Here is a 24950-nt window from a genome sequence, read left to right on the forward strand (position 1 = left end):
TCTAAGCTCTGAAAAGTTCTGGACAGAACAACGCTGTAGATATAAACGACTTATTCTAAGATAATGAAAAACACAACACATTTTCAGGTGATTATACGCTGATGAAAACATATTTATGAATATCATATTCCATTTCTGCCATATGCTGCCAATAGAGCCCCGTAAATTTTACACACTGGACCTTTAAGACACACTTTTAATTCAGTCATCGGCGTGTTACACTAAACGATCGTGAACCTTGAGGTGAAGTTATTATTAGAAGATGACAAAGATAGTGACAGCCAGTAACTGAGGAAGAGAACCTTTCAACTCTGCTTCCACCTTACCTCACATGCACACAGATACACAAACACAAGCGTGACCACTACAAATACCCGAGGTTGTGTCTCTGCTTCCTATGGGCTTGCTTGAACATTGTGTGGATGGTAAAAGTAAACATGGCACATGTACAAACAGGCTCCAGAAGAGTGTGCATAAACCAGGAAACATGCATTTGGCATGTACACCTGACACAGGAGTAGCAGTGTGTATAATCACCCCCCTGCTCCCCTCCTCCCAAAACACTCCGCGTGAGATAAGAGTATAACCAGATGGAGAAAGGAAGCACACAGCTGACAGGGAGAGAGGACGTCACTGCCAAGACATTCAGGACTCATTCGCACTACCGCTCACCATGATTATGATAACAGTTAGTGATACTGGTGGTGCCATGGTAACTGTTGCTATCAGGTAAAAACCTTGTATCCTCAATATGTCAACTTTGAGGAATAGCTTCGGCTGCAGTTCATCCTAATGGGTTCTGAGCGAGCTTAAAGGTCCGATATACAACACTAAGCCTCATTAGATTTCAGCAGACAAGTATTTAAAAGATATAGTGAGCAGAGAATGACATCACACTCCCACAGTGTATGTTGTTATCCAAGCTTCTCTGTTTATCCAGGACAGCCGTTCGTGTTTGTGCATGTGCGTACATGTTTGTGCATGCAAGTCCCTGTCTGTCTTCCCCGTGTCCATTTTCAACATGGCAGCCTAGTGAGTAACTTTCTCATATTACAGCTAAACAGTGCACTAAAATATGTTTCTGACACATTTAAGCAAGAAATAGGCAATGTAGTAAGAGATTCTTCAGCCACGTTTGATCAACACTGCCCAGTTTTACAGTCAGTTTTACAGAGTCACAGTATCTCTTGTTTTACAGCTAAACATTACAATAAAATTCAGAAAAAAAAATTGTGGGAGAAACTGGAAATGTAGAAACATAATCTTGTCCATATTTGATCAGCTCTGCCTAGTTTGACAGTTTCAGAAGTGTGTGTTGGAAACTAGAGCCAAAATGGCAGCTGCCTGGTTACAATATTTCTTGTATTACAGATAAACATTACACTAAGATATGTTTCTGGAAACATTTTATGTGAAAAACAGGCAACTTAGTAACAAAATCTTGATCCTTATTTTATCTTATTCAATCAGCACAGCCTAGTTTGACAATTCGGTTTGAGTTTTGTGAGCAGATGACACTTTTTTCTCCTTATGCTTATAGAAACTATCTACCCGTTCCAGATTCACACACCCACACAAAATCCCAATGCATTCAGAAAATTCATGTGCAAAGAGTGCAAAATGGGTCAGTAACAGCGCCTAGGTGAGAGGGCAGAACAAACACGGAACAAGCAGTCTGCCGGAGTTTTTTGAAAGACCCTTAGCTTACATATCACTTACTAATCACAACTAGTCAGCAATCTGGAAGGACTTGTGGAAAATCATTTCGCCATGTGAGTCCGCCTCTCCTGACCACCCAAGTGACTCACTCTGCTATTTCAGAAGAACTGGCACTTCTGCCAAAGACACTATAGCCACACTTTAAAGGAAGGAGGCAAGGTGAAAGAGGGGAACAACAAACACCGCAAACCACAGGAGCATAGTCTGAGAATGTGAGACGAATGAGTCAAGTTTTGTTTGATATTACGTCGATGCACACAGAAACCACCTTTTAACCAAAGAAACATGGGTTAAGACCCAAAAGAGTTGCGAATATCTAAAAAAACATATGCGGTCTATAAGGATAGCATCTATTTTCTGAAAATGAAAGCTTGTTGTTTTGCTAGGAAAGAGTCAACTTCATGCCCTCACATTGTTGCTTCAGCTTCAGTATGGTCCCATAGATTTCTCTCACTGAAGTCACAAAGGAAACCGTGTTTTCCAAGTTCTCGAGAGTTCAGATAAGAGAGCAATGTGGGGCATCAGATTAAAGGAAGGAGGGCTAAATAGCTTTGTTTGTTTTGAACGAAGGCGTAGCTGCGAGTGGCACGTGAGAGTGAAAAATTCCAGACTTGTCTCCATCTTTTCGTCGCTGAGCTGAGTTTTGATTTCTGCACACAGACAGATTTCGTCACAGCCAGGTGAAAGTGAAGGGAGCAGATAAGCTGGCAGACGCGCAAACAGATGGCTTTGAAAATAGCAGGAGAGTCGCTATAGAGATGTGTCATTGTTTAATGTTACAGCCTCGGCCGTTTGGAGGCTCATTTAAAAGCCATTACACTAACTACCGTTTTACGACTAGAGGGCCAGGTGCAAACTTTAACTCCAGTCAAACTGGGATGGACTGTGGTTTAATAGTTTCTGAGGCACATGTGTACTTATAGAGAGAGTGAGAAGGTTGCCTGGGCATGAACCCTCACAGTCTGTAAATTAAAACCCTCACACCTGGCACTGCTGAGATATATAGTCACACCACTTCAAAATACACACATTCAGACACAGAAGCTGCTTTGGTCGGGTCACCGTGTGGCCCGGAAATGTACATACGCTCAACTGCAGTCACTTAAGCTCTCCTGTTCCCTTCATGCTGGTGACTTCAAAGCAGGGAACATACTTTTATAAGTCCTACCTTGAAAAATTCATAAGTGCACTAATGTATAGGGTTTTATTGCTGATGTCTGAACTGGTGCCCTCGGGGTTCGGCTAATGCAGATAAAAATGGGGCAGGATTCAACATGCTTGTACATAACATCAAGACAGAGGATCAGAAGATCAGGTGGAGAGGCTGGAGAGAGGGGACACTGACTGTGTGTGTATTTGTCTGCACTGTAAAAACTTAAAAACTGAGAAAACTCAAAATTTCATGTTCAATAACAATACTTCAGTTCTACTTCAATAGATTTTTGAGTTCTCAGTTTAACTCCAACTCTTAAGTTTTGAAAAAGGCTTTACAAACTAGTAAAGTTTTGTTGAAATAATAACTCCTCTTTAGATAAACATGGACCTTTCTTGAGTCAGTTCATTTAAGTGACATTGAATAATGGTTAATAACTAAATATTTTCAGTTGCAATCATTTAATTTTCAAGCACCCAAATAAATGAGAAATCAGGGTCATTGCTCACTGTGAACAATTTTTGAAATATATTTTCTATGTCTCTAAAATTCAAAGACTCTCAACTCAAAAGGTTATAGGTTGGCAAAACCTTGTTTAGTTGATTTCAAAACTCAAGAGTTTGATTCAAAACTCAAAAATCTAGTGACGACAGTTGCCTTGAAATTATGAGTTTTCTCAACTTCTTTTTTTCACAGTGTGCTAATCTGGGCACTTGCATGTGTGTGTAGACGACTCGTATGCGTGCTTGGACGCCTGTTTGTGCATGTTTGGTAGACTGAAAAACAAAAATCAGATATGTAGGTGAGTGTACTCCACTGAGCACTTGCTTGCACTGTAGGTAATGTCAACATGTTCAAATCATACTGGCTAAACCATATCCTTGCTGACACCAGTACGGAAACCACTATGGTTTCCATATGTTTTTGGGCAGGTTTTTCAGTCTGTATAAGAGCAAACATATGTCTGTCTGTGAGTTGTGTGTGTATGTTCCACTCTGTGTAGTTTTGCATGAGAGCTCAGAGGACTCGAGGGCGTCTCGGCTCTGGCGAGACACCACAAAACTTTGAACTGCACAAATCACAATGATGAGAGGAGATGAGGTCTTATGTGTTCATTTGCCTCAGGAAGACTGCCCGAAGCGTATGAACTAAACCTCTCTTTTACCTTAAGTATTAGGTCAGACTTTTATTTATATAATATCGAAATGTTTCACTCTGCTCTACGATGATGTTTTCAGCATCTTGCCTGGTGTATGCTGGGATACGCTGCAGCCCTGACCTTGAATGGAATAAGAGGTTTAGGAAATGGATGGATGTTTAACCACTGACACTATGCATATAGAGATAATGGGCAAAAGTGAAACCTATGACAGTAATACTAATTCCTGCAGGTTTTATAAGTCTAGGGCAGTTATATTGTAGTCTAGACTATCCTTTATATGGCTGTGGGAGCATACTGGAATCTTCTCAAGCGACTCACTGGGTCCCTGGATTCCAGTTTAAGAACTAGTGGGTTACAGCCTTGAAGTGTTGCACTTTCCTAAAGCCTACACCCAACTTGTGGTATGATATGTGTAATAAATGAGTTAGTAGCTAATAAAAGGCCCAACTGAGTAAAGAGTAAGTACACAGCCACCCAAATTACAAAAAATATATTACTCTGGATAATCAGGAGGCACTGTCAAAAGTTTTTCAGTAGTTTCTTTGAAAAATATTCACAATTAAATTTATGAAATATGCATAGTAAACTTGTTTTGGGAAACCTATGTTGCTGCTGTTTTTACATGCCAGTGCTGTGAGGGCTACAAAGAAAAGTCCATGTACCATTGGAGTGTATTGGACTTCAGAAGAAAATGACAAAATTTGGCCAAATAAAACAAAAAACTATCTGCATCTGTGTTTTTCTTGTCTTTTTTAAAGTGTTATATTAATAAATTAATATATTATGTAGTTGTTATCACTAACAAATACATAAGAGTGTTCTAATGTTGCACTTTGTCAAGAGGAGCCAATTTTAGATACTTTGTAAACTACTGAGTAGATTAGTAATAACATATCGCATCATATCAAATAAATGTCATTGGCAACACTTCATGGTAACAGTCATGAATTTATCAATGACTTAATGCATGAAAAAGCATAAATTCATTCAAATAGTACTTCATGAACTTTCAGGAATGTGCAAGAATTACTAATATTTCATGCACTTAATGCAAGAACATATATTAATACAATGACTAAAGTATTTCAGTTTTCATGATTTCTGAGTCATTAATAATGTTCATGTCTTATTGATAGGCAAGCACCAGGGCCAAAATAGAAGAGAGAAAAAAACTGATGACTCCATTTCAGTTATCAATTACTTAGTTAGGAAAATAAAATGTATTTTGTATAAGCAACAAATGGTGATTGCAACAAATGTGATTTCCACCATTATGTTATTGATAGGTGGTAAAGATGGACAGGGCACTACTTTATCTGAGGTGCCACAAACATGATGAAGTCATGATGTTCAGTTAATTGTGATTATGATGCTTGGAATTCAACAGAATATAAGCCACTGCTGTTGACCTGTTAACTGCAGACTGAACTATAAAGAAGACATGAATATCATTAATAACTCAGAAATCATGATGAATGAAATACCTGAGTTGCTACATTCATTTAAGTGTTGCTCTTGGATTAAGTCATGCATGAAATACTTTGTATTTATTATATACTTTGTATGTATTAATTCATTATGATTCATATACTGTTATAAAGTGTTGCCATTTTTAAAATATGAAAGTACAATATATCCCTGTAGTGAAATGTAGTGGCATAAGGTAACTTAGTATGGAAACACTCAAGTAAAGTAGTATAATACCTCAGAAAAAGTGTGTAGTTACATTTAGAGGTCAGATGATAAATTCCGAACACCCTTTAAAATAGCTAGCTTCATAACCAAAGCTGCATCATAGCCTTTTCTCCTCCATAGTCTATAAATATCTCAGATACACTGTTGGTTGATTGACTGTAGCTGTGGTTGACTTGAAACTTTTGTATCATGCCTCACAGACACCCAGAAGACGTCACTGACTGGTAAGCCGACACAGTTTTGGGCAAGGCTGCTGCCTGTCCGGTGGGCTTGGAAAACAATTACACAGCCAAAAAGTAGGCCAAGACGTAGTGCACCGAGACCCAGCAGGGCAAAAGAGTGTGTGTGTGTGTGTGTGTGTGTGTGTGTGTGTGTGTGTGTGTGTGTGTGTGTGTGTGTGTGTGTGTGTGTGTGTGTTTGCCTTGGCTCTTTTCCGACCCAACTGCGTCCTTAAGCATGGGAACCATTTTTGTTGCGGGAACAAGAGATGAAGGAGAAAGGTTGGGTCAGGAGGAGAGGAGGATGTGATTCATTTCCCCTCTGACTGTCTCTGAAGGACAACATACAGTGTCTTTCCACTGGTAATGGAGTGTGTCCTCCACGTCCCTGCAGTGAGCTGCATTAAACCCATCCATATACACACACAAACACACACAAACACACAAACTGATTTGAATAATTGATTGCAAGTTTGCTTTTGTCAATTTATCTAGGGAAGAGTAGACATCTCTAACTTCCTGAGGAAACATTTAGGCAACGCTGCTGATAAACAGATAAAGATAAATGCAGGGACACATGGCTACAGAGAGGCACATTCCTTCTCTCCTCGCTCTCACAGACACACACACACGCACATGCAAATACATATCCCAATAATAACCCAGTCCAAACCAGCACCAGGCAAATTTCCCAGAGAGGATGGTTTGAGACTTTTAATACTAGGTGATGGGTAATGCAGAGACAAACAGCGCCATTGTTTCAGGGGACCATATGGGAAACATGAGGTCAGTCTTCTCTGCCACACTGCAACCCTCATAGAGCCGATTTTAGCATCATGGTTAAGTTAATAGCGCTTTTATTGAAGTTACATATAACGATTTGAGCGGGATTTAATTCTTTTTGAGTCAACTTATCTTGACACTGCATGTTGAAAATAGAAATACAAAACTTTCCATTCTAGCATGGAGGCATGTAGCTGTTCACAATGATAACAGTGACAGCTTCTTTTTAGTTTACAAATGTCAATTTTGCTAGCTGACATGACAACTGTTGCAGATTTTATCGGCAGTAGCTAGCTAACTAATTAGTGTCAGCTTCATGAGTTGGTTGATATTTGTCTCCGGTTGACTTGTTTTTAAACAAGAACCCTGTAAAAGATGGCATGTAAATAAAACAGCAGCTTTCTCTTGCATTGTGGGGTACTGTTAGCCTCTGTTATTGGGACAGTATTATAAAATGTACAATTAAAGTGTTTTATTGTTCTAATATCCCCCGTTTGAATGGTTATTAGAGAAATACTTGGACAAGCAAAACAGGGGAAAGATTTATGGTTGTGGATGAGGAAGATGACTAACTGATGTGTCTAGCTAATAACACTGTCTCAGAGTAAATTTAGCTGTGGTTGCTGGTGTGTAAACTTCCCAAATCCAAGAAAGAGCAGGACAGAGCTGCTAACGTCAGTGAACTAGTGAGCTTTTTATAGAAACTCTTTAAAATAATGTAGTTATGCCAACCCTTGGGCTTGGAAGTAAGACTCTGTTAATGTTACTATAGTCAGTATGCTAGTTTGCGGTCCATTTTCATCTTGCAGTAGAGCAGATAACACACTGATTATTCCATTGCTTGCGCTCTTATGGTTTTTCTTCAAAGCTTGACAGGCCTGCCATGCCTACTTAAGGTAGCTATGATTGGATAATCACTGTTTGGGGCAGGGGTTAAGAAATGGTCACTTCATGTGCAGAGGGCAACCCTTGATTTGTTGAAACTGTTGCAGGATTTGTACACGTTGCTTTTTTATTGTGCATGCTGTACAGATTAATTGTGTTTTATGATTTGAAAACACTGTGTTTAAGATCTGGATGGGTTAGGGACAGGAAACATTTGGTTAGGGCTAGGGAAAAATGATCACTCTTGTGAGATCTCTTTGAGACACGACCTTTCCTATGCTTGCCATGGTAGTAAGTGTTACTGGTGTCACATGGTGTTCAGGCATAAACGATAACATTACTTGCCCACCGCTCCCACTGTCTAACAGTGTTGTCAATACTAATTAGGATGACAGACACTACAATGATAGTGTCTGCTCCAAACAACAGCAGTAGCAGAGCTGCAGCACAAAGCAGCAGAAGTCAGATTTCAAATGTAACGCTGTAGGCTAATCACAGCACGAGTTTGCTTGACAACTAGATACAGATGTACAGACAGAAATCCGCTATAAGAACTATACAGAGCCCCAGCATTACCAAACATTCATGAGGTGCACACAAACATAAAAGTGAGTATTCTGTTGTTCAATATATTACCATGAAGGCATCAGCTGATGCTAATTTGTCAAAATTACGGCTAACATGGCTAAACCAAGCTGGCTGACTTGGAGCTAACATTACAACTGGTGTTTACTTGACATTAGCATTACTTTCCAACTCATCAGTGTATTGGATATTTGATAGACCTGGCAACTCAAAACTTAATGATGAACCAACCTCCTCAGCATTTGTTTTGATCAAAGTAAGGGGAAGATCTACAGATCTAATGCTACAGATAGTGTCATTGCTCATATCTCTGTCTTGTAAAATCAGTATAATTGGTAAGCAATCCAGTGTTGGCATGAGTCTATTAACTGGTGGGAAAACTTCCTCACCATGGAATCTCTAAGGTCGACCACAAAATTGATTCAGTGACATAATGTTTGAAAGAAGCCAAGGATCAATGTGTTCACTGCAATCAGCTTGCAGTTGCAGTATAAAGCACACAAACCCAAGGTTAATGATGAAAGCACAGGCCATGCAATAACATGATCTGGAACGATATGGAAAATTCCTTGCACAGTACATTTGACTGTCTTTTGAATTCAATCCAAGACTATATGGCTGCTTCCAAGTCTGTGGGGGTCGAATTGAGTCAATATGATTAAACAGATATTCTTCCAAGCCTGTGTGCTTTCAAGTCAGGGTGAGTCCTTCCAGGTATATCTGAAGCCTCCAAGTTGTTGTAAGAACTTCCAAATAAATGTTATCGTGTCCAACTTCTGAGTGAGAGAATGAGGTTAATGAGAGGCCTTTTATAACCCGATGAGGTCTATCTTCATTGTGCTGTTGCCACATCACACAGTGCACTCATTAGCCTATTAGCTCACATAGTCCTCCAGACATATGGATCCATTTTCCAGGCCTTGACCACGTCGCACTCTCTTTCTCTATCCCTCTTGCTTTCTCTGTTTGCCCCATACTCTCTACACAGGAACAAGTGAGTATACAGCAATTTTTCCCCCTTCCCTTTGCCTCTGAAGTTCCAGCTGCTGTAGACAGACTAATGTATTCCCCAGAGCTGAGCAGCAGACCACAGCCCCAGGAATGGACTGGGCCTTGCTACCAATAAACTCTTTTTCACATAGAAAAAGGAAGAAAAAGAAGACAGAAGCAAGTCATTACACTCAGGGAAAACCTAACTTTCAACTTTCTCACTCATAAACTGGCACAATTGTTTAGTGATTATCTGAGAAGCAATCAGTTTTTATTTAATAGAGAGAACGCTGTGAGGAATAAAATAAGGAGCAGAGAGCGAAGGCAGACAGGAATGAAGAAGAGGAGATTAAAGACACATATTCAGCACGAGTCAGGATATGAATTTAAAAACTCAGATGTGGAAATCTTGCTACAAAATAGCCCAATTCATTCCTGTGGATATAGAGATGTCTCTGAAAACTAAAACTCTAATCTGGAAGCCTCAAAGATAAATTAGTGGGTTCACTGAATGTTTGTTTACACTTTAACATCCAGAAGTGTCAACTCTTCAACTTCCATTTCACTTTCATTCTCTATGGATCCACCGAACAATAAGAAATAGACTTCTTTGTCATTTCTTGTTCTGTTGCACTCACTGTAGGGTGTTCATGACTGCTGCATTTTACTAGTCAAGTAATGTAGATGATATCACCCTGGAATTAGATGAAATAGAGTCATTGATTGGCTCTGAGAGGCAGTTTACAAATGAGCCATGATCTGAGCTTGTCTAAGCTGGAGATTGAGACTTAAAGTGAGATTTATACTATAAAAATGAGGACTTGAGACATAATTTGAGACTTGCTTTGGCCTTTACAGTTGTGTGACTTGGCTTATTTGAGAATTGCCTCCCTAAAGATTTGGTGTGACTTGAGATTTAGATGGAAAAACATTCAAACTGTTCCGAACTCGAAAAATCCTAAAACAAAAGCACACATATCACAGCAACATGCAGGCCTTTCATGCACACCCAGCATATTTCATTACCCTACACATATTTCATTGATCTCAGCTTGGGCTTCAACTAATGATTATCATAAAACTGAGAACATTTGAATTTCTTACTTAAAAAATCACTTCAACCTCTGATCAATTATCAAAATAGCTGGCAGTTAATTTTCTGTCCATCAACTATATCATCAATTGGCCAGTTGTCATTAAGTGTTCAAACATTTTATTACTGACCTTGGAAACGATCTTAACTCAAGACCAAACAAGAATAAACTGTCAAGTCCAACTATAAACACAGCTTCATAAGGAAAATACTGTTTCAAAATGCCTGTGAGGACTTTTAACTTGACTGGGACTCAAGATTTTAATTGGCTTGCTTTGGCAGCACTTCGTTATCTATATCTATTCAGAGAAGTGTCCTTGACTCTTGACTAAAGGAATAATATTTCAAAGCTGGAATTCATAGTTATTACTCTTTAGGTACCGAAATTAAACCCCCTGTAGCTAAAGGTTTGGATGACTATATTTGTCTTTTTAAATGTAATCCAAAATGACAACTTTGCTCGCCTTCCTGCCCTCTCATTATAACTCACTCATCCTCTAATTTCCCCCAGTATTAACTCTCACTAGTTCCACACACACAGACACACACACACACACACACACACACACACACACGCACCAACCTCCCCTCATTAGCAGAAATACCAGCTCCATCTAAATCATGTGGCCTGTGCAAAGTAACCACAAGCCTATAGGGGCTTCATCGCTGACTCATAGCCTGGATGACCTGCTCCAACTTCACACAATGACTTACACTCTTTATCAAGACACGTATACTCATGATGCTGAGTGTTTCCTACCAGTATGACACCCTGGACACATCTGGCTGTCATTTGATTACAATTAATCTGGTTTATTACAATCACCTGTTGTTTACCAACCAATTAGGACGAGGTGTCATGCAGAGGAATGCTACAAATATATTTGAGCCAGCTAAAGACAGAACTGTTTCTACGCCACCGTTCCTACCCTAACTTGAGATAGGATTCCTAACTTCCAAATAAACTCTTCTAAATTTAGGATAACCATTAACCTGTCATACCTATTGTAGTAGCTAACTTACTAAGACGCTGATGGTGTTTGCTATCAGTAGCTAATAGTCATGTTAGTAAACAGTAGCTAACGTAGTGTTAGTTAACTGTAGCAAATGGTAGCCTTAGCTGACTTGTTTAATCTGCTCTTTTATGCTTTTAAAAATGGATACCATAGCCCACTCTCTTTCTGTCATCTTTAAATTTCCAAAACATCTTTGGAAAACCTCGACTCATCTGTCTTGAGGTTAAGTGCCCGTCACTGTTTTTGCACTCTTGTTTTTTTAATGCAACAAATATATAAAAGTTAAGCAATCTTGGACTGAGTGTGTAGGATTTATTAAACTGAGATAAGATACAATAGGTTTATGGATTTGCTTCTGTATTACCACACTGGGAAAAATCTTTTGTTTCTTCCTATCGTAGCTTAACTTATTTTGAAGTTTCTGTAATATGGCCAAAGGATGATAAAATATTTTTTGTACTTCTGTAACATTAAGCGTGAGTCATTCCTCAATCTGCATTATACACAGCACTGACTGTGCACACTGTGCATGTGATACAAACAAATAGAGGAAAGCCCCCTGAATGAAGATGAGCCTGTCATCAACGGACGGAACAGCTCTTATTATAGGATGAACAAAAACAAAGCGTCTGTCACTGCTCTTTTCCGCACTCTTCGCTCACATTGTCAGGCCGAACAAAACCTGAATGTTTCAACCTCTTTTCAGAATTGGAGGTCTTTGTAATACACCTTGTGTTGCTGTCATGAGCATCTATTCAGCTGTGTCACCCAGCCATGGGAGTGAGCTCCATAATGCACTCTGCTCTGCTATGACTGCCAGTCAATAGGCCCTGGATCTCTGCCACGCATTCCTTCACATGACTGTTGGCCGTGATTAACATATAATGTGGATCCCTCGAGTCCAGTAGACAGATAAATAAACACAGACAGACTGGGACGTGGAAAGAACAAGAGTGAAAATGCAGCAAACATGTCCTCTGATTCAAAGCGTACAATATTTACCTCTTTCGCTTTAAAGATCAACACTGGCTACAATCTGGCTAAACAGGTTTTCAGCTGTCAATATTAAGTAATTGTCTCTGCAATTTGCTGGTGAGAGGAGCTGTGAAATATCTGTCAGTTATTTTTGCAGCCCGATGTGTCTGAACACCAGCAGGATCTGGACTGACTGCCAGCCAGCTGTCTTTTAAAGACCCATTTGGCTGCACCTGCATTCTCACTTTCCTCCACTTGCACTCTGAATAATCTCTGAGCTTTAGAACACTTTCATGCCAGACCTCAATCCTCGAGCCTTCAAATGGTCCCAGTTTAACTGGAGAATTACACAACAGTGAGTTAATGTTTTGACTTTGCACTGGCTGAGAGTCCAGAAAACTTAGTACCTTTGCAATTTTTTTCATTCCAGCTGACTTGTAAATCTCTGTACAAAAGCTCATTTGTGAAACCAACATTTGCCCACATCTATTGTTCTCACCACGGAGGCTTATAAACAGGATTTGGAGAATTGTTGACAAACAATGTTATTTTTCCAATACTAACATATGAGAGATTATTGCCTGAAACTCATGCACATGGGAGAACCCAGCCTCATGGCTAACAGTCTATTTTAACTCAAATCATGATCTTAGCCTAAAAATAAGTAAGAGCTTTTGTTATTTAATCCAAATCAAACTGTGACAGCAAACTAGTAATAATAATTTAAAAGCTGAAGATAAAAGATCCTAAATCAACTAAGTCTAAAAATAATAAGTCAACACATAGCTTCCCATGGGAGCTCAACCCCTGTCTCTTGTGTGGAAGTCCTGTGTTTAATTTGTTGTTTAGACCCACACTGGTAATCATGACTAGACATTAGTGTAATTCTTTGGGTCAAGAGCCAAAGTCAAGCTGGAAGCTAACAGAGGGGAAGCGGAGGAAATGTACCCTCCAGGAGGAGGCAGGGAGTAGGAGTAACATAGCATAGCTTAGCATAAAGACTGGAAGCAGATGGAAACAGCAAGCCTGGTTCTGCCTCATTTTGTGTTTTTGAGGACGGCTAACGTGACTCTGCCCCATTTGTTTTTAATCAATACACAAAAGAAAATATAAAAATGACATGTTGTGTGTGTGGCCAAGCGCAGGGACTTCCTTGAGTGTCTGCATCTTTACAATATGCTAAGCTAATCTTATCACATCATGGAATTAGCTACATATTTAGCAAGCAGACTATACTCATATTTTCCAAAATGCTCAATTATTCCTTTAAGGAAGACCTGAGACAGGCAGAAACGAAATAAGGCAAGCAGAAAATGTGTGGATAATCAAGCACTTAGTTTCATCAACATTTACTTTATAGATGTAGTTTTTGGCATTTCACTGGCCTTATGAACATCTAGCACTTTGACTGACCGGTGCATCGATCTTGATGAGGGCGATGTCCGATTTCTCGTCCACATCTTTGATTTTGGCATCGTAGGAGCCGCCGCTCTTGAGCTCCACTTTCACCCGGTGCTTATTGGCCACAACGTGGGCATTGGTCACAATCTGGCCATCCTCTGACACAACAAAGCCAGAACCACTGGCCACCGCCACCTCCCGCTTGGAATAGGTCATCCTGTGGGAGGAAGGACAAGGAGACGGAGGGAATTAGAGTACTGCTATTCACTTCACTCTTTCAAGGTCTTTTCTCAGAACAAACTGACAAAACTGATGCGTGATGTAACAGCAGTGTAAGACTCAAAAGTTGGAAGCAAACAAAGTTTAAAGCTTGCGAATGTCAGAACAGATTTTGTAAACAGGCGGTTAATATATCAACAGTAGGCAGGTAAGTATTCAAAGGTGAGCTTGAGAGATTACGTTAAAAAAACAGTAAGAGGGTGAAACAGACACTTCAGCGTTAATATACAGCACAACCTCAATGAATAACTGCTTTTAAGTCAACCTGAGGCAGCAACGGCGAAAAGACAAGAGACAGATCTGAGTGAGGGAAAGATGGAGGAGGGTGAGATGTGGAAATCAAGAGAGCTGCTGCAGACATTCAAAGAGCCACTTTACAAGCCGCAGTGACAGACCGAATGGAGGCGACACAGACGAAGAATAAAGGTGTCAAAGAAGGATGAGAGGCTGAGATAAAAGAGCATAAAAGCTGGTGAGACGATGAAAAGAAAAGACGTTGAAAGACTGAAGAGGAGAGTAAGGTGCTCTACCAACTGGTGTGGGCTGGTTAAGCACACAGGTGGGCTGTAAATTGTAGTGTGTTTCAGTCTGCCACACGAACACACACACATGGAAACACACACACACACACACACACAGGTGCACAGCTCTTACTTGCGGTAAAGTTCAATGTGAACCACAGACGGAGCAATTCTCTCCACCACGTCGGCGATGAAGTTGTATTTGTGTCTTGGGCTGTCTGGGTTGTCCTGAGCTGGAAGTACAACACACACACACACACACACACAGAGTGACACACACACACGTAGGTTGTCAGACGAGTAAAAACAAACAAAAAATGCGCTTAAATGCTGCATGATGTAAGAGCTGTGTGAGAATAGAAAACCAAGACTTAAAACAGGCCTTTATCATAACACATCGGGGAAAAGACAGTTCATCTGTGGTTGAGACTGTCTAGGTCCAGTCTGGCACACACACACACACACACACACACACACATTTACAAACACTTACCTCTAGCCATAAACCTAACAAATAAATACTTAACCTTGACCTTTATTCTTATCATACCCCATCAGTGACTCTTCAACCACCAACAGGTCTTTTGTCAAAATGGTCCTTGTAAATATAATGCACTCTCTCTCTCTCTCTCTCTCTCTCTCTCTCTCTCTCTCTCTCTCTCCCTCACACACACACACACACACACACACACACACACACACACACACACACACACACACACACACACACACACACACACTCTGTCTGACACTGTATGTATGAAGATTGCCAAAGTCACTGAATCATTTATCCAGTGTTGGGCAAGTCAGGAAATGTTGAGTGATTTACCTGGTAATTAAGTCTTACCCAGAAGACAGTTTAACCAAAGCTATGAATCAAAAGTCCCCAGACCTTTCCCTCTTGAGCTTTTCATCCTTCCATCCGTAAACCCTTTATTTTGCCACGTACCTTTAAGCACTTCGTCTCACAAGGACAATTTTCAGCCATTATAGCTCCTCAAGGACAGAACTTTGTAAAAGTCAAAGGCACCCATAAGCCCCGGGATATCATTGATTGCAGTGAAGGGTTAAGGGAAGAAAAAGAAGCTTTCCACTTTAGGTGCAGTTAAGCTAACACAAGCATGGAATGAGCACCATCTTGCCGTACTGAATGCCACGAAATTATACAGTATGAAAACATTTGTCAACCCACAGGGGGAAAATTCTCGGGATCACTCAACTCAACTTAACAACTCAACTGTCTGTCTGCGTGTATGTTATGTATATATGTCTGTCTGTCCCATGCAGCAAAGAAACTTCCACAAGACGTCTTTTAAACATTTTGTCATACATTGAAAAGATGTCCCATGAGGAGAATGAAAGTTTTTATGACGTCTTTTTATGACGTAGTCTCAAAATCCAATGTTTACATCCACAGAAAGCTGTCATAAAACTGTCTGTCTTGCACTGTTTCTATCCAATTACAAAAAAAAAGATATTTTATTAATAAATTATAAATGTCATTTATTTGGTGCATTGAACAAAACTGATGATGGCACTAGAGGAAAGGTCGGGAGATCAGTTGGAGATATAAGCCACTAGGATACATCCTCTGAGCAATGTTCTCTTGTAGACACTGAGATATTTCCATTAACTGTATTTAGTGGTCAGTTTAGAAGTGGTGGACTGACTGATTAAAATTGCCATCCAGCCACGCCGCTAGTGCTAGCAGAAAATAATTTGGTCATCAACAAATGGAATCACTTTTCTCCAAACCGCCACACGTACTTTCCTTGTTTAACTTTAAATCAAGACATTAAATCAAACATTAAATCTGATAAATGTCAGACGAGTTGCACCACAGTAAGAAAGGGAAGTAATGGAAAGACTGGAGTCATTCTGCCCATGCTAGCTTCACACCCGGGGGGTTCATGGTCAGCCCTGATAGGATTATAGTTAGAGGGAGCAGCAGAGTGTCCAGAACTCGTGTTGTTTCTGGAGTGTCTATACAGGCGCTCAGTCTCTTCCACTTCAACATGTTACGATGAGTGCTTCCTCCTCGCACACAGGCGGAAATTTACCTCCAGAGACGCACTGCGGCACAATGTGATGATAGTAGACTTATAGGCCCAGTGGTGATGATTTGTTAGAGATGGGAAAGCGTGACTCGGATGTAGTGCAGCTCAGTTACAGTGGTGAGCCTGTGCAAAGCCATTCTTGCCTGATTTATACACTGTTACAGATTATTTCACTGCTGAACTGAACTTAGAAAGGCTTTACTGTTGTAAAATTAAGTTGATTTACGAGCCAGACTGAAAAGCAGCTGTCTCCTGAAAGCTAGAGTAGGCAACGTTGTTTAAGTATCATTGAGAAATAATTTCATAAGCTTTCAGCATATTGTAAATCAAGTGGTCTGAGACAGAACTAGACTTCAGCCCCTCCTCTAAGGCTCTGTTTTCAGCATTTAGAGAATCTGGCCCGTGACGGTAGACTTAAACCAATAACAGGTCATCTCAGACAGGGGGGCTCCTATTGGCTGTTCTACTAGTGCAGCTGTACATCTAGAGAAACTCCTGAAGGAAAAGTTGCCATAAAACTGAACGAAAATATTACAAAGAACCCAGCAAATGAGCAACATGGAGTATCACGGTATGTACCGCAGGGCTGAGAGGACCGGGACAGAGCTGAGACACAGAGCCCATGACAGTTGCTCTGGGAGCTCTGGGTCAGAGGGTCGATGGCTTCTAGATGAATTTATTGGCAGAAAGGGAGCTCAGGGTGGGATTCAAAAACTGATTTATTTTCAGTCCCATGTTTCAACTCTCTGCAGCAACAACAAAGAAATCGTGGAGCAGCCAGAGAAGAGTTTGGCTCCTGTTTTTTTTAAATTTTGGGATTAAAAAGTGGATTTATCTTCACGTTTGCTTGTAAACCTGTGTGCAGCAGGGACCACGGAGGAGCCGACCTCACTGTTTACAGTAAAATAATGAGTCTTTCTGTCCATGTTGACTGCTGTCCAGAGAAGAAATGTATTTGAAAGTCACAGAGTGAGAGTAATGTCAGCGCTCAGTACTTTTGTAGCTTCAAACTGAATCTTTATGTTTTGAAATGTAGTTCCTCTCCTCTGTCGCTGCTTGTACTCCCAGGTATCTGCTTTATCACACACAACTGATGTCTGTCGGTTCGTGCTCGCTCACAATCGCCTCGGTAAACTGTTGCCTGCACACGTGAACAACACTCTGCTCGTCTGGTAGGAGGGACTCAGGATGGAGAAAACGTAACCTAACTCAGATGGGTCTCAACAATCAACCGTTTTTAGGCTTTCTACATACTGCAACTTTAAATGCCAAAAAATTACTTATTCATCCTAAGTCCAGAATCTCACTGATGTGTGGATAGAAGTAAAGCTTTCTGACTAGTGTCTTATCCTCATATAACCATCATGTACTAAACAGATGGCTGGCTAAATGTACAATTTAAAATATGTACATAATAAGACAAGAAAAGGAGGATACTAGACGAGGCAGACTTGATTGCAGTTGTAGGTCATTGTGACAAACCAAACTGTTCCCAGTCACAACTCCAATTCACAGTTGCACTATAGTTCGCAAATCATGTAGTTCAATTCAAGCTTATGTTTTATATATTAGTCAGATAGAGCTGCTTCCAGCTGTAGGTCATTATGACACTGACAACTGCTCCCAGGAACTACTACGATGTTGCAGTATGACTTGTAGTTGTAACTGAGCTGCAACATAGCTCAACTTCAACAGCTCATTAGACATTGTTAGCTATATAACTACATAACTTAGTTGCAGCCAACACATGTATTAGCTTGTGCTAGATTTACAAACTGTGGACTTGTTTGTTGATTAGTGGCTGACAGATGTTAGTCAGATAGACAAGTATCTTAACATGAAACTAAGTAAGAAAGCTAAAATACACTCACGGGAGCCACTTTTAAGTGCAAAAGGAGCACTTCACAAGTGAATAAAACAGGAAAAAACAGAACAAATAAAAAGAAAACACATGCAACATCCAGGAAAGGCCACTGCCAGACTTTAAAATATTAAAACAAGATGACTAACATTAGATTTTCAGTCATCTTGTATTTTACTAGCTGTGCCCAATCAGCTGCAGGTTGATTTTCTATTTATACATGTGGGCAAGTTTCAGACAAATACAAACAATCATTGGGACATTTTAGACTTGGACAAACAGGGATAAGACAGCAAAGTAATCAAAAGTCACCTCTTGGCTCTAAGAATATCTTCATACAGGAAACAAATTTGCCAGGCTTCCCTTAAGTTGTGACCAAGCTGAGGAAACTCATTTGCTATCCAATTGTAATAACCAGTGGCGGACTGTAACTAAGTGGATTCATGTACTTAGAGTACTCCACTACATTTTGGAAGCAAATATTGTACTTCTTAAGTTGCAAATTCAATTACAAATGTGCCATTTTGCATAATAAGTCCTTTTAGTTTTGATACTTTAAATATAATCTGATGCTGATATTGTATACATACTTTTACATAAGTAAGATTCTAAGGTTTATTACGCAGGATTTTACTAAAAACAACATATAGATAGACTCAGTCATCACTTATGACCACCTAGAAGTGTGTGTTGATGTCTGTTTCTACCCAGATGCTGTTCCCTCCCTGTAGTTTCTTATTTGCTCATTATTTTGATGTGTCTGGGACATTTCTGGGCTTCAGCCTGTTTGGCAGTGGTGTGTAGTCCTCAGCCAATACAGAGTGCATGGTGTGAGGTTGGGACACATGAACCAGTGGTTACATTACTGTCTCTCTCCTCTGCTCTCTGTCTGTGAGAGCTGCAGATAGAGAGCCAGACACCTTTTTACTCAGAGGGACAGAGTAGACTGAGGACAATATGAAGGATTGCTTCAGCTGCAGTTACACAAAATCCAGCGTTGGGCAGAGGTGTGGACAGATTTATTTGTGCTTCTAATGCAACCACTGTGAAATAACCAGATAATAACATACTGATTCTCCAATTCACTGCTATGTTCTTGCTAACACCACTCCCTCACGTCATTCACTCTCTACTTACAATTTCAGTCTTACAATTTCATTTAGCAGACGGTTTTATCCAAAGCAATGTAGATCTGAGAGCTGATGCTTCTCTTGATCAATGCAGCTGTCTCTTTCCCTCTCTTGTTCATCAAGCCAGGCACGAGAGGCCTAATATGAATGATGGGTTTACAAACACCACCCAACAAATCATATTCTACCTTTAAATGCAGGATTTTTACTACAATTTTCATTTTATTACTACCTAAAGCCCCTACAAGAAACTTTCATACTGTCTTGATTCTGGAGCGCCTTGTGGACAAAAGTGGTAGAGTTTCCACCGCCATAACCACAAAATATAACATCAAATAAAATGAACTAAATAAAAATCTCCTTCTGCTTCTTTTAAACTGATTTATGTGCTACTTACTATAACTTTGCCTGGGAAAATGTAAACATAGGCTTGTTTCATTTGATTTAAAGGAGAGCCTGAATCAGACAGGCATTAAGGTTAACCATATAGAAATAGCCAATCTTCTCGCTAATGGTCTCAATTGCTTTTGTATGCACTTTTCCACAACCAGTTAGAAACTGTCTGTAATATGCTTGAGTAAAAGATCTAATCTAAGAGTTCTTGTTTAATTGCTTCAGTTTAAAGGAAAGATAAATTATTTACACAACAATGGTGGGAAAATGCAGCCCAAACTTATGGTGATCAAGTCCAAGTCCGAATAAAGAATAGAGCTGATCGAGGGAAAACGACTTCTAATAAAAGATCCTAATAAAGTTAAGCATCAGTTAACAATAATCAGATGTCTAAAAGATTGTTTCTGGAGTCAAATCAAGTACTCCATGAGACCATTCAAACACATCATTTAAAAAGAAAGTTCACAGAAAGGCGCTGTCTTTTTTCACCATCTCGCTCTCACATATATACATACAAACCAAAAAAACCCCTATCCTCATCACCCTATATACCCATTACCCCCTCCCCTCTCTACACATTGACCTTCACCACAAGGGTTCCCGCTCTAGATCTCAGCTTCCTTTCTTTTCCAATTTTCCCATACATAGTACCCGCTGTTTTATTGGCGCCTGCAGGCGGAAGCAGCTTTTTCTTTTCCCCTAGACTACAGAAACTAGATGTGAATACAGTAAGGTCAGCTCTCCTCTTTTTCATGCACCAGTGCTCTCAGTCTTAGACACACATAGATTCTCTGTTTTTGGTCAAACTGAGGCACATCAGGGTTTATGCTAACTGTGTAAAATGGAAGTAAAGACTTTCCTACTGTTATTTTCAAAGAATGTAGTAATTGGTAAAAGGTGGATAAAATGCAAGTAGTGTTGTTTCTTTGTTTCCTCTTTACTGGTTTTACAGTGGAAACTAAACTGAGGCTTTAAGACATCTAAACATGTAAAATATGGCCATCTGTCAAAGATAACTCCAGACACAGAGGGCAGCACGTAACTGTAGTTTTATCAGCTGATGATGTGAACATCGTTCACTCTCTCAGGAGTGAACAATATTAATTTATTACAAATTTATCTGCTCAAACACAAGCATGTTTTGGTGCTCATGCTCACCACTTGCACACATCTTTCAGCCCAAACTATGGGGGGGATCAGCCTATCACCTCTTAATGCACAATGTGGTATTACTAGACAGGGTTAGCTGATTAGCATGCTAACTTCAGTAGATATCTCTCCAACACTTTGTTATGTGTCTGTGACATTACATCATCAACTATTACTTCTTCACATTCTTCTGATAATCTATACTGATTTTTTTCTGTTTAAATTCTGCCACATGGCAGAATCATGGCAACCACGGTCACTTAGTTATGTGAATGTTATTATAAAATAATTTCCAGTAAGTCATTGATTTGGGTCATTTCTGGCTCAATACACATCTTTAATGACTCAACAGATGTGAATGTTGGGGCACTAAAGTGTAAAATCATGACTCTTACTTTTGATGAGGTATTGCTTTCCCTTTGCTGCTCTTTATAATACTACAATGACACATTGGCAGGTGACCCGCTGTGAAACTCTGTGTGTAACTCTAACTAACCTCAATTTTCCATTTCTAATTTTGTTTCAGTTTTCCCCATTTTAACTCAAAGAACTTTATTTTTTCCATTTGAGACTTCAGCCTGGGGCAGCAGCACAGTACAACCAGAAACACTCATGCACGCACACACACACACACACACACACACACACACACACACACACACACACACACACATCTGAGTGAGTGAAGAATAGTTTTAGCAGCATAGTTTCGCCAAAATTAGACCATTTCACATTTTGAAAGGTATACAAACCTACTGTCAAACTATAAATGCACAGACCAGATTTCAATCCTTGCAGTTCAGACAACAATATTCATTTGATAATTTCAGAATTATTTACATATGAATATATATTTTAATATAAAGAATCTGAAGCTGAAGTGCCACAATAACACTGTTCCGGTAGAAAAAAACGGAGAGAGCAGATAGGTGTTATTGTAGGCTTTGGGAAGTAACAAAGAGGGCATACAAACACAATATTTTCATGTTGTATTCAAAATTTGGTGAGATACACCAGAGCGTAAGAGCAAAGGATGTGAAAGAGGCTGCAGCAGAGAAGGTCAAGCAGAATGTGAAACAAGAGCAAGATAATTACTGTACAGGCATCGTGAACAGGAAGAAGAACAGATGAGGAAAACAGACAGAGTGACACGCAGAAACATGAGAGGAGACCAACCGATAGAGCAACATAAAAAAGTCAACAACACATGCACAAAGATGATCCTTTAATATCATGAGTGGCTGAGAGAAGTCGGGGAAGAATGTGCATATTCAGCACGTCACCAGCCGGAGTCACAGAGTGCATTCTGCAACATCAGCTGGCAACCAGTCACTCAGCTCTGCAGCTACAAACTGGATTGGGTTTTCAACTGAATTAAAATGTAAGCAGGTTTAAGAAAATACTACAAACCTCATCTGCACACTCACACCTTTATTTCACCAGATCTACCTGTTCACAAACTCCTCATATTCAGTGGTTTAAGCAGTCAGTTCTGTGTCAACAATGTTTGACTTTGTGTACTGGTTCTTTCGGAGATGCATACTATGTAAGTGCAAACCCTCTCTGTCATCTGTCTATCTGTCTGTCTATCTATACAATTTTCTCAGCAGTCTCTCCATTATAACTATCAATCAAGGCTTGAAAATGCCAAAAAAAAATATGCTGGAAAACTGGGTCATTTTAAACAAATATGACCCCGAGGTCACAGCAATAATTTGACCTAATTTTCTTCGCCAAATAAGAACAACTTGCATAATCAACATCTTTACCGTCCAGACTCAAAATGAAATGACATCATGCAAATTGCACTTGCATATGTTTTCTTAACATGGGGCCAAGTTGCAGGGTAATTTAAAGGCGCTCTGAGGGGGTTGAGTTTCTTCTCAGCAGTGGTGGAAGAAGTACTGAAACCTTTTACTGAAGTAAAAGAAGCAGTCCCACACTGTAGAAATATTCTGTTACAAGTTAACAGTCCTGCATTCAAAATTTGTTGTTTCCCTCCACTCTCAGTCTTTATGCTAAGCTAAGCTTACAGATATCATGTTGATCTTCTCATCTAACTCGCCAGTTAGCGTTTTTAGACATTTTTATATAGAAATGTTTTAGTACAGTTTTAAATGCACGAAAAGTCAAACTACTTATTATGCAGTATGGACTGTTTCCAAAGAATATATATAATATTATTGGGTTATAAATATAATTTGCTTTATTTTACATTGCAAACACCTCATGTCACTCTCCTCCTGCCTGTAGGAAAACCTACGGTGGCTGTGAAACTCACAAAGTGTTTGGTTTGTCTCTTTTGGGCTACTGTAGAAACATGGTGGTACAGTATGTTGGTCTCCAATGAAGAGGCCCCATGCCCTCTGTAGATATAAATGGCTCATTCTAAGGTAATTGAAACACATTCATTTCTATCAATGAAAACATACTTGAATACTGCACCCAAATTGCCTGAATGTTATATTCCATTTCTGCCATATTCTGCCAATAAAGCCCTGAAAATCTTACACTTGAACTCTACAGCCTTCATCATATTTTATGCTAAAGTTAATCTAAAAAAAGATACAATGCTAAAAAAAAATGGAGTCAGCATTATCCACCAGCAGCTTGGACAGAAGCACATCTGATGTACCAAATGAAATGTGACTCGTTTTATTGCAGCCATGGAAATTTTCACTGGGTGCCTTGGAAAATCAATAGCCCTCACCACAGTCTTGCTCTGCTACAGACATGGTTAGCTGCTTGGGAATGACTTAACCATTTTAGCTGCTTACATGACTGACAAACAAATGCGGGCGATACAGTCTGCCCTACCACCGCGCCCACACGGTTTTTGATGTACATGTAAACCTTTCCCAAAAGTACGGGTTGCTAATTTAGTGTTTTCCTCGGTGTCTCCTGCCTGTTTTAAACTGCCTTCAACAGAAGGAGGAATTATGGCTTTGAATCGGTGCCAGGCATTCCTTTATGTGACTGTTAAGTGTGATTTACGAGTGACAACAGAAACACAGAGAGGGAGAGACACCGAGAGAGAAAAGGGAGGAGAGAGAGGAAGGAGCTGAGGAGGGGGTCGCAGTAAGTTTCCAAGCTTTGTAAGTTATAGGTCTTTGAGGCAACAGGTGTTGAAGCTCTTCATTGGGATGTTTTCATGTGCACGTGTGGCGCACACTTCAGATGGACATAAACACACACACACACACACACACACACACACACACACACACACACACACACACACACACACACACACACACCCCAACAAACTAGAGAATGATACAATGTCTTTACCACATGTGTGCAAGTGTGTGTTTGAAACTGACCATTTTTAACTTCTGAGTATTTCATCTGTTGTTTTAAGATACAGTATATCACACACACAAACACACACACATACAGCATTGATGATGATTAATGACTCACTGATTATATGTGCACTGGGCTGCAGCAGACATGAGGAGTGATTTCTGTTTATTATTGAGCTCCACTGATTAGGGTGGAATAGTTTTCACATGACACTCTGACAAAGTAGGGGAGACCTGGGAGCATTGTAACACCAGGTTAGCTGTAACACTGTCAGTTTGACTATGATTTAATCATTTCCTTTTTGAGCTCACAGGAGATGTCTCTGTGAGTGACTTTGAGATTTTACAACCAAGGGAATGAGTTTCAAGCAAGTAAAAAATAAAACATTTTGATCTAGATTGTTTTTTTCTTTTGGCTACCATTCAGTGTATTGTACATACAATTGAATTGTTTATAGCTGACTTACATAACCTGAAGTGCCAGTTTCTCTAGTTTGATCTGATGCTTTGCATTAATCCCGTCTTCAAGCCCACATGCTCAATTTAGTGTTAATTTTGACAAGTGCTTTTAATTTATCTT

General features: G+C 39.8%; 1 protein-coding gene across 1 annotated transcript in view; it reads right to left on the minus strand.

Annotated features, from left to right (window-relative positions):
- Window positions 1–24950, minus strand: part of LOC146315572 (serine protease HTRA1A-like) — a 36701-nt gene that overhangs the window by 9837 nt on the left and 1914 nt on the right. Inside the window, exons 2-3 of the mRNA XM_084736723.1 lie at window positions 14609–14708; window positions 13688–13892 (exon numbers count right to left, since the gene is read on the minus strand). Coding sequence (XP_084592849.1) covers window positions 13688–13892; window positions 14609–14708 — 305 coding nt within the window. The remainder of the gene's footprint in view (window positions 1–13687; window positions 13893–14608; window positions 14709–24950) is intronic.

The sequence above is a fragment of the Lutjanus erythropterus genome, chromosome 14 (genome assembly GCF_056507025.1).
Source record: "Lutjanus erythropterus isolate fLutEry1 chromosome 14, fLutEry1.hap2, whole genome shotgun sequence".
NCBI lineage: Eukaryota > Metazoa > Chordata > Actinopteri > Lutjaniformes > Lutjanidae > Lutjanus > Lutjanus erythropterus.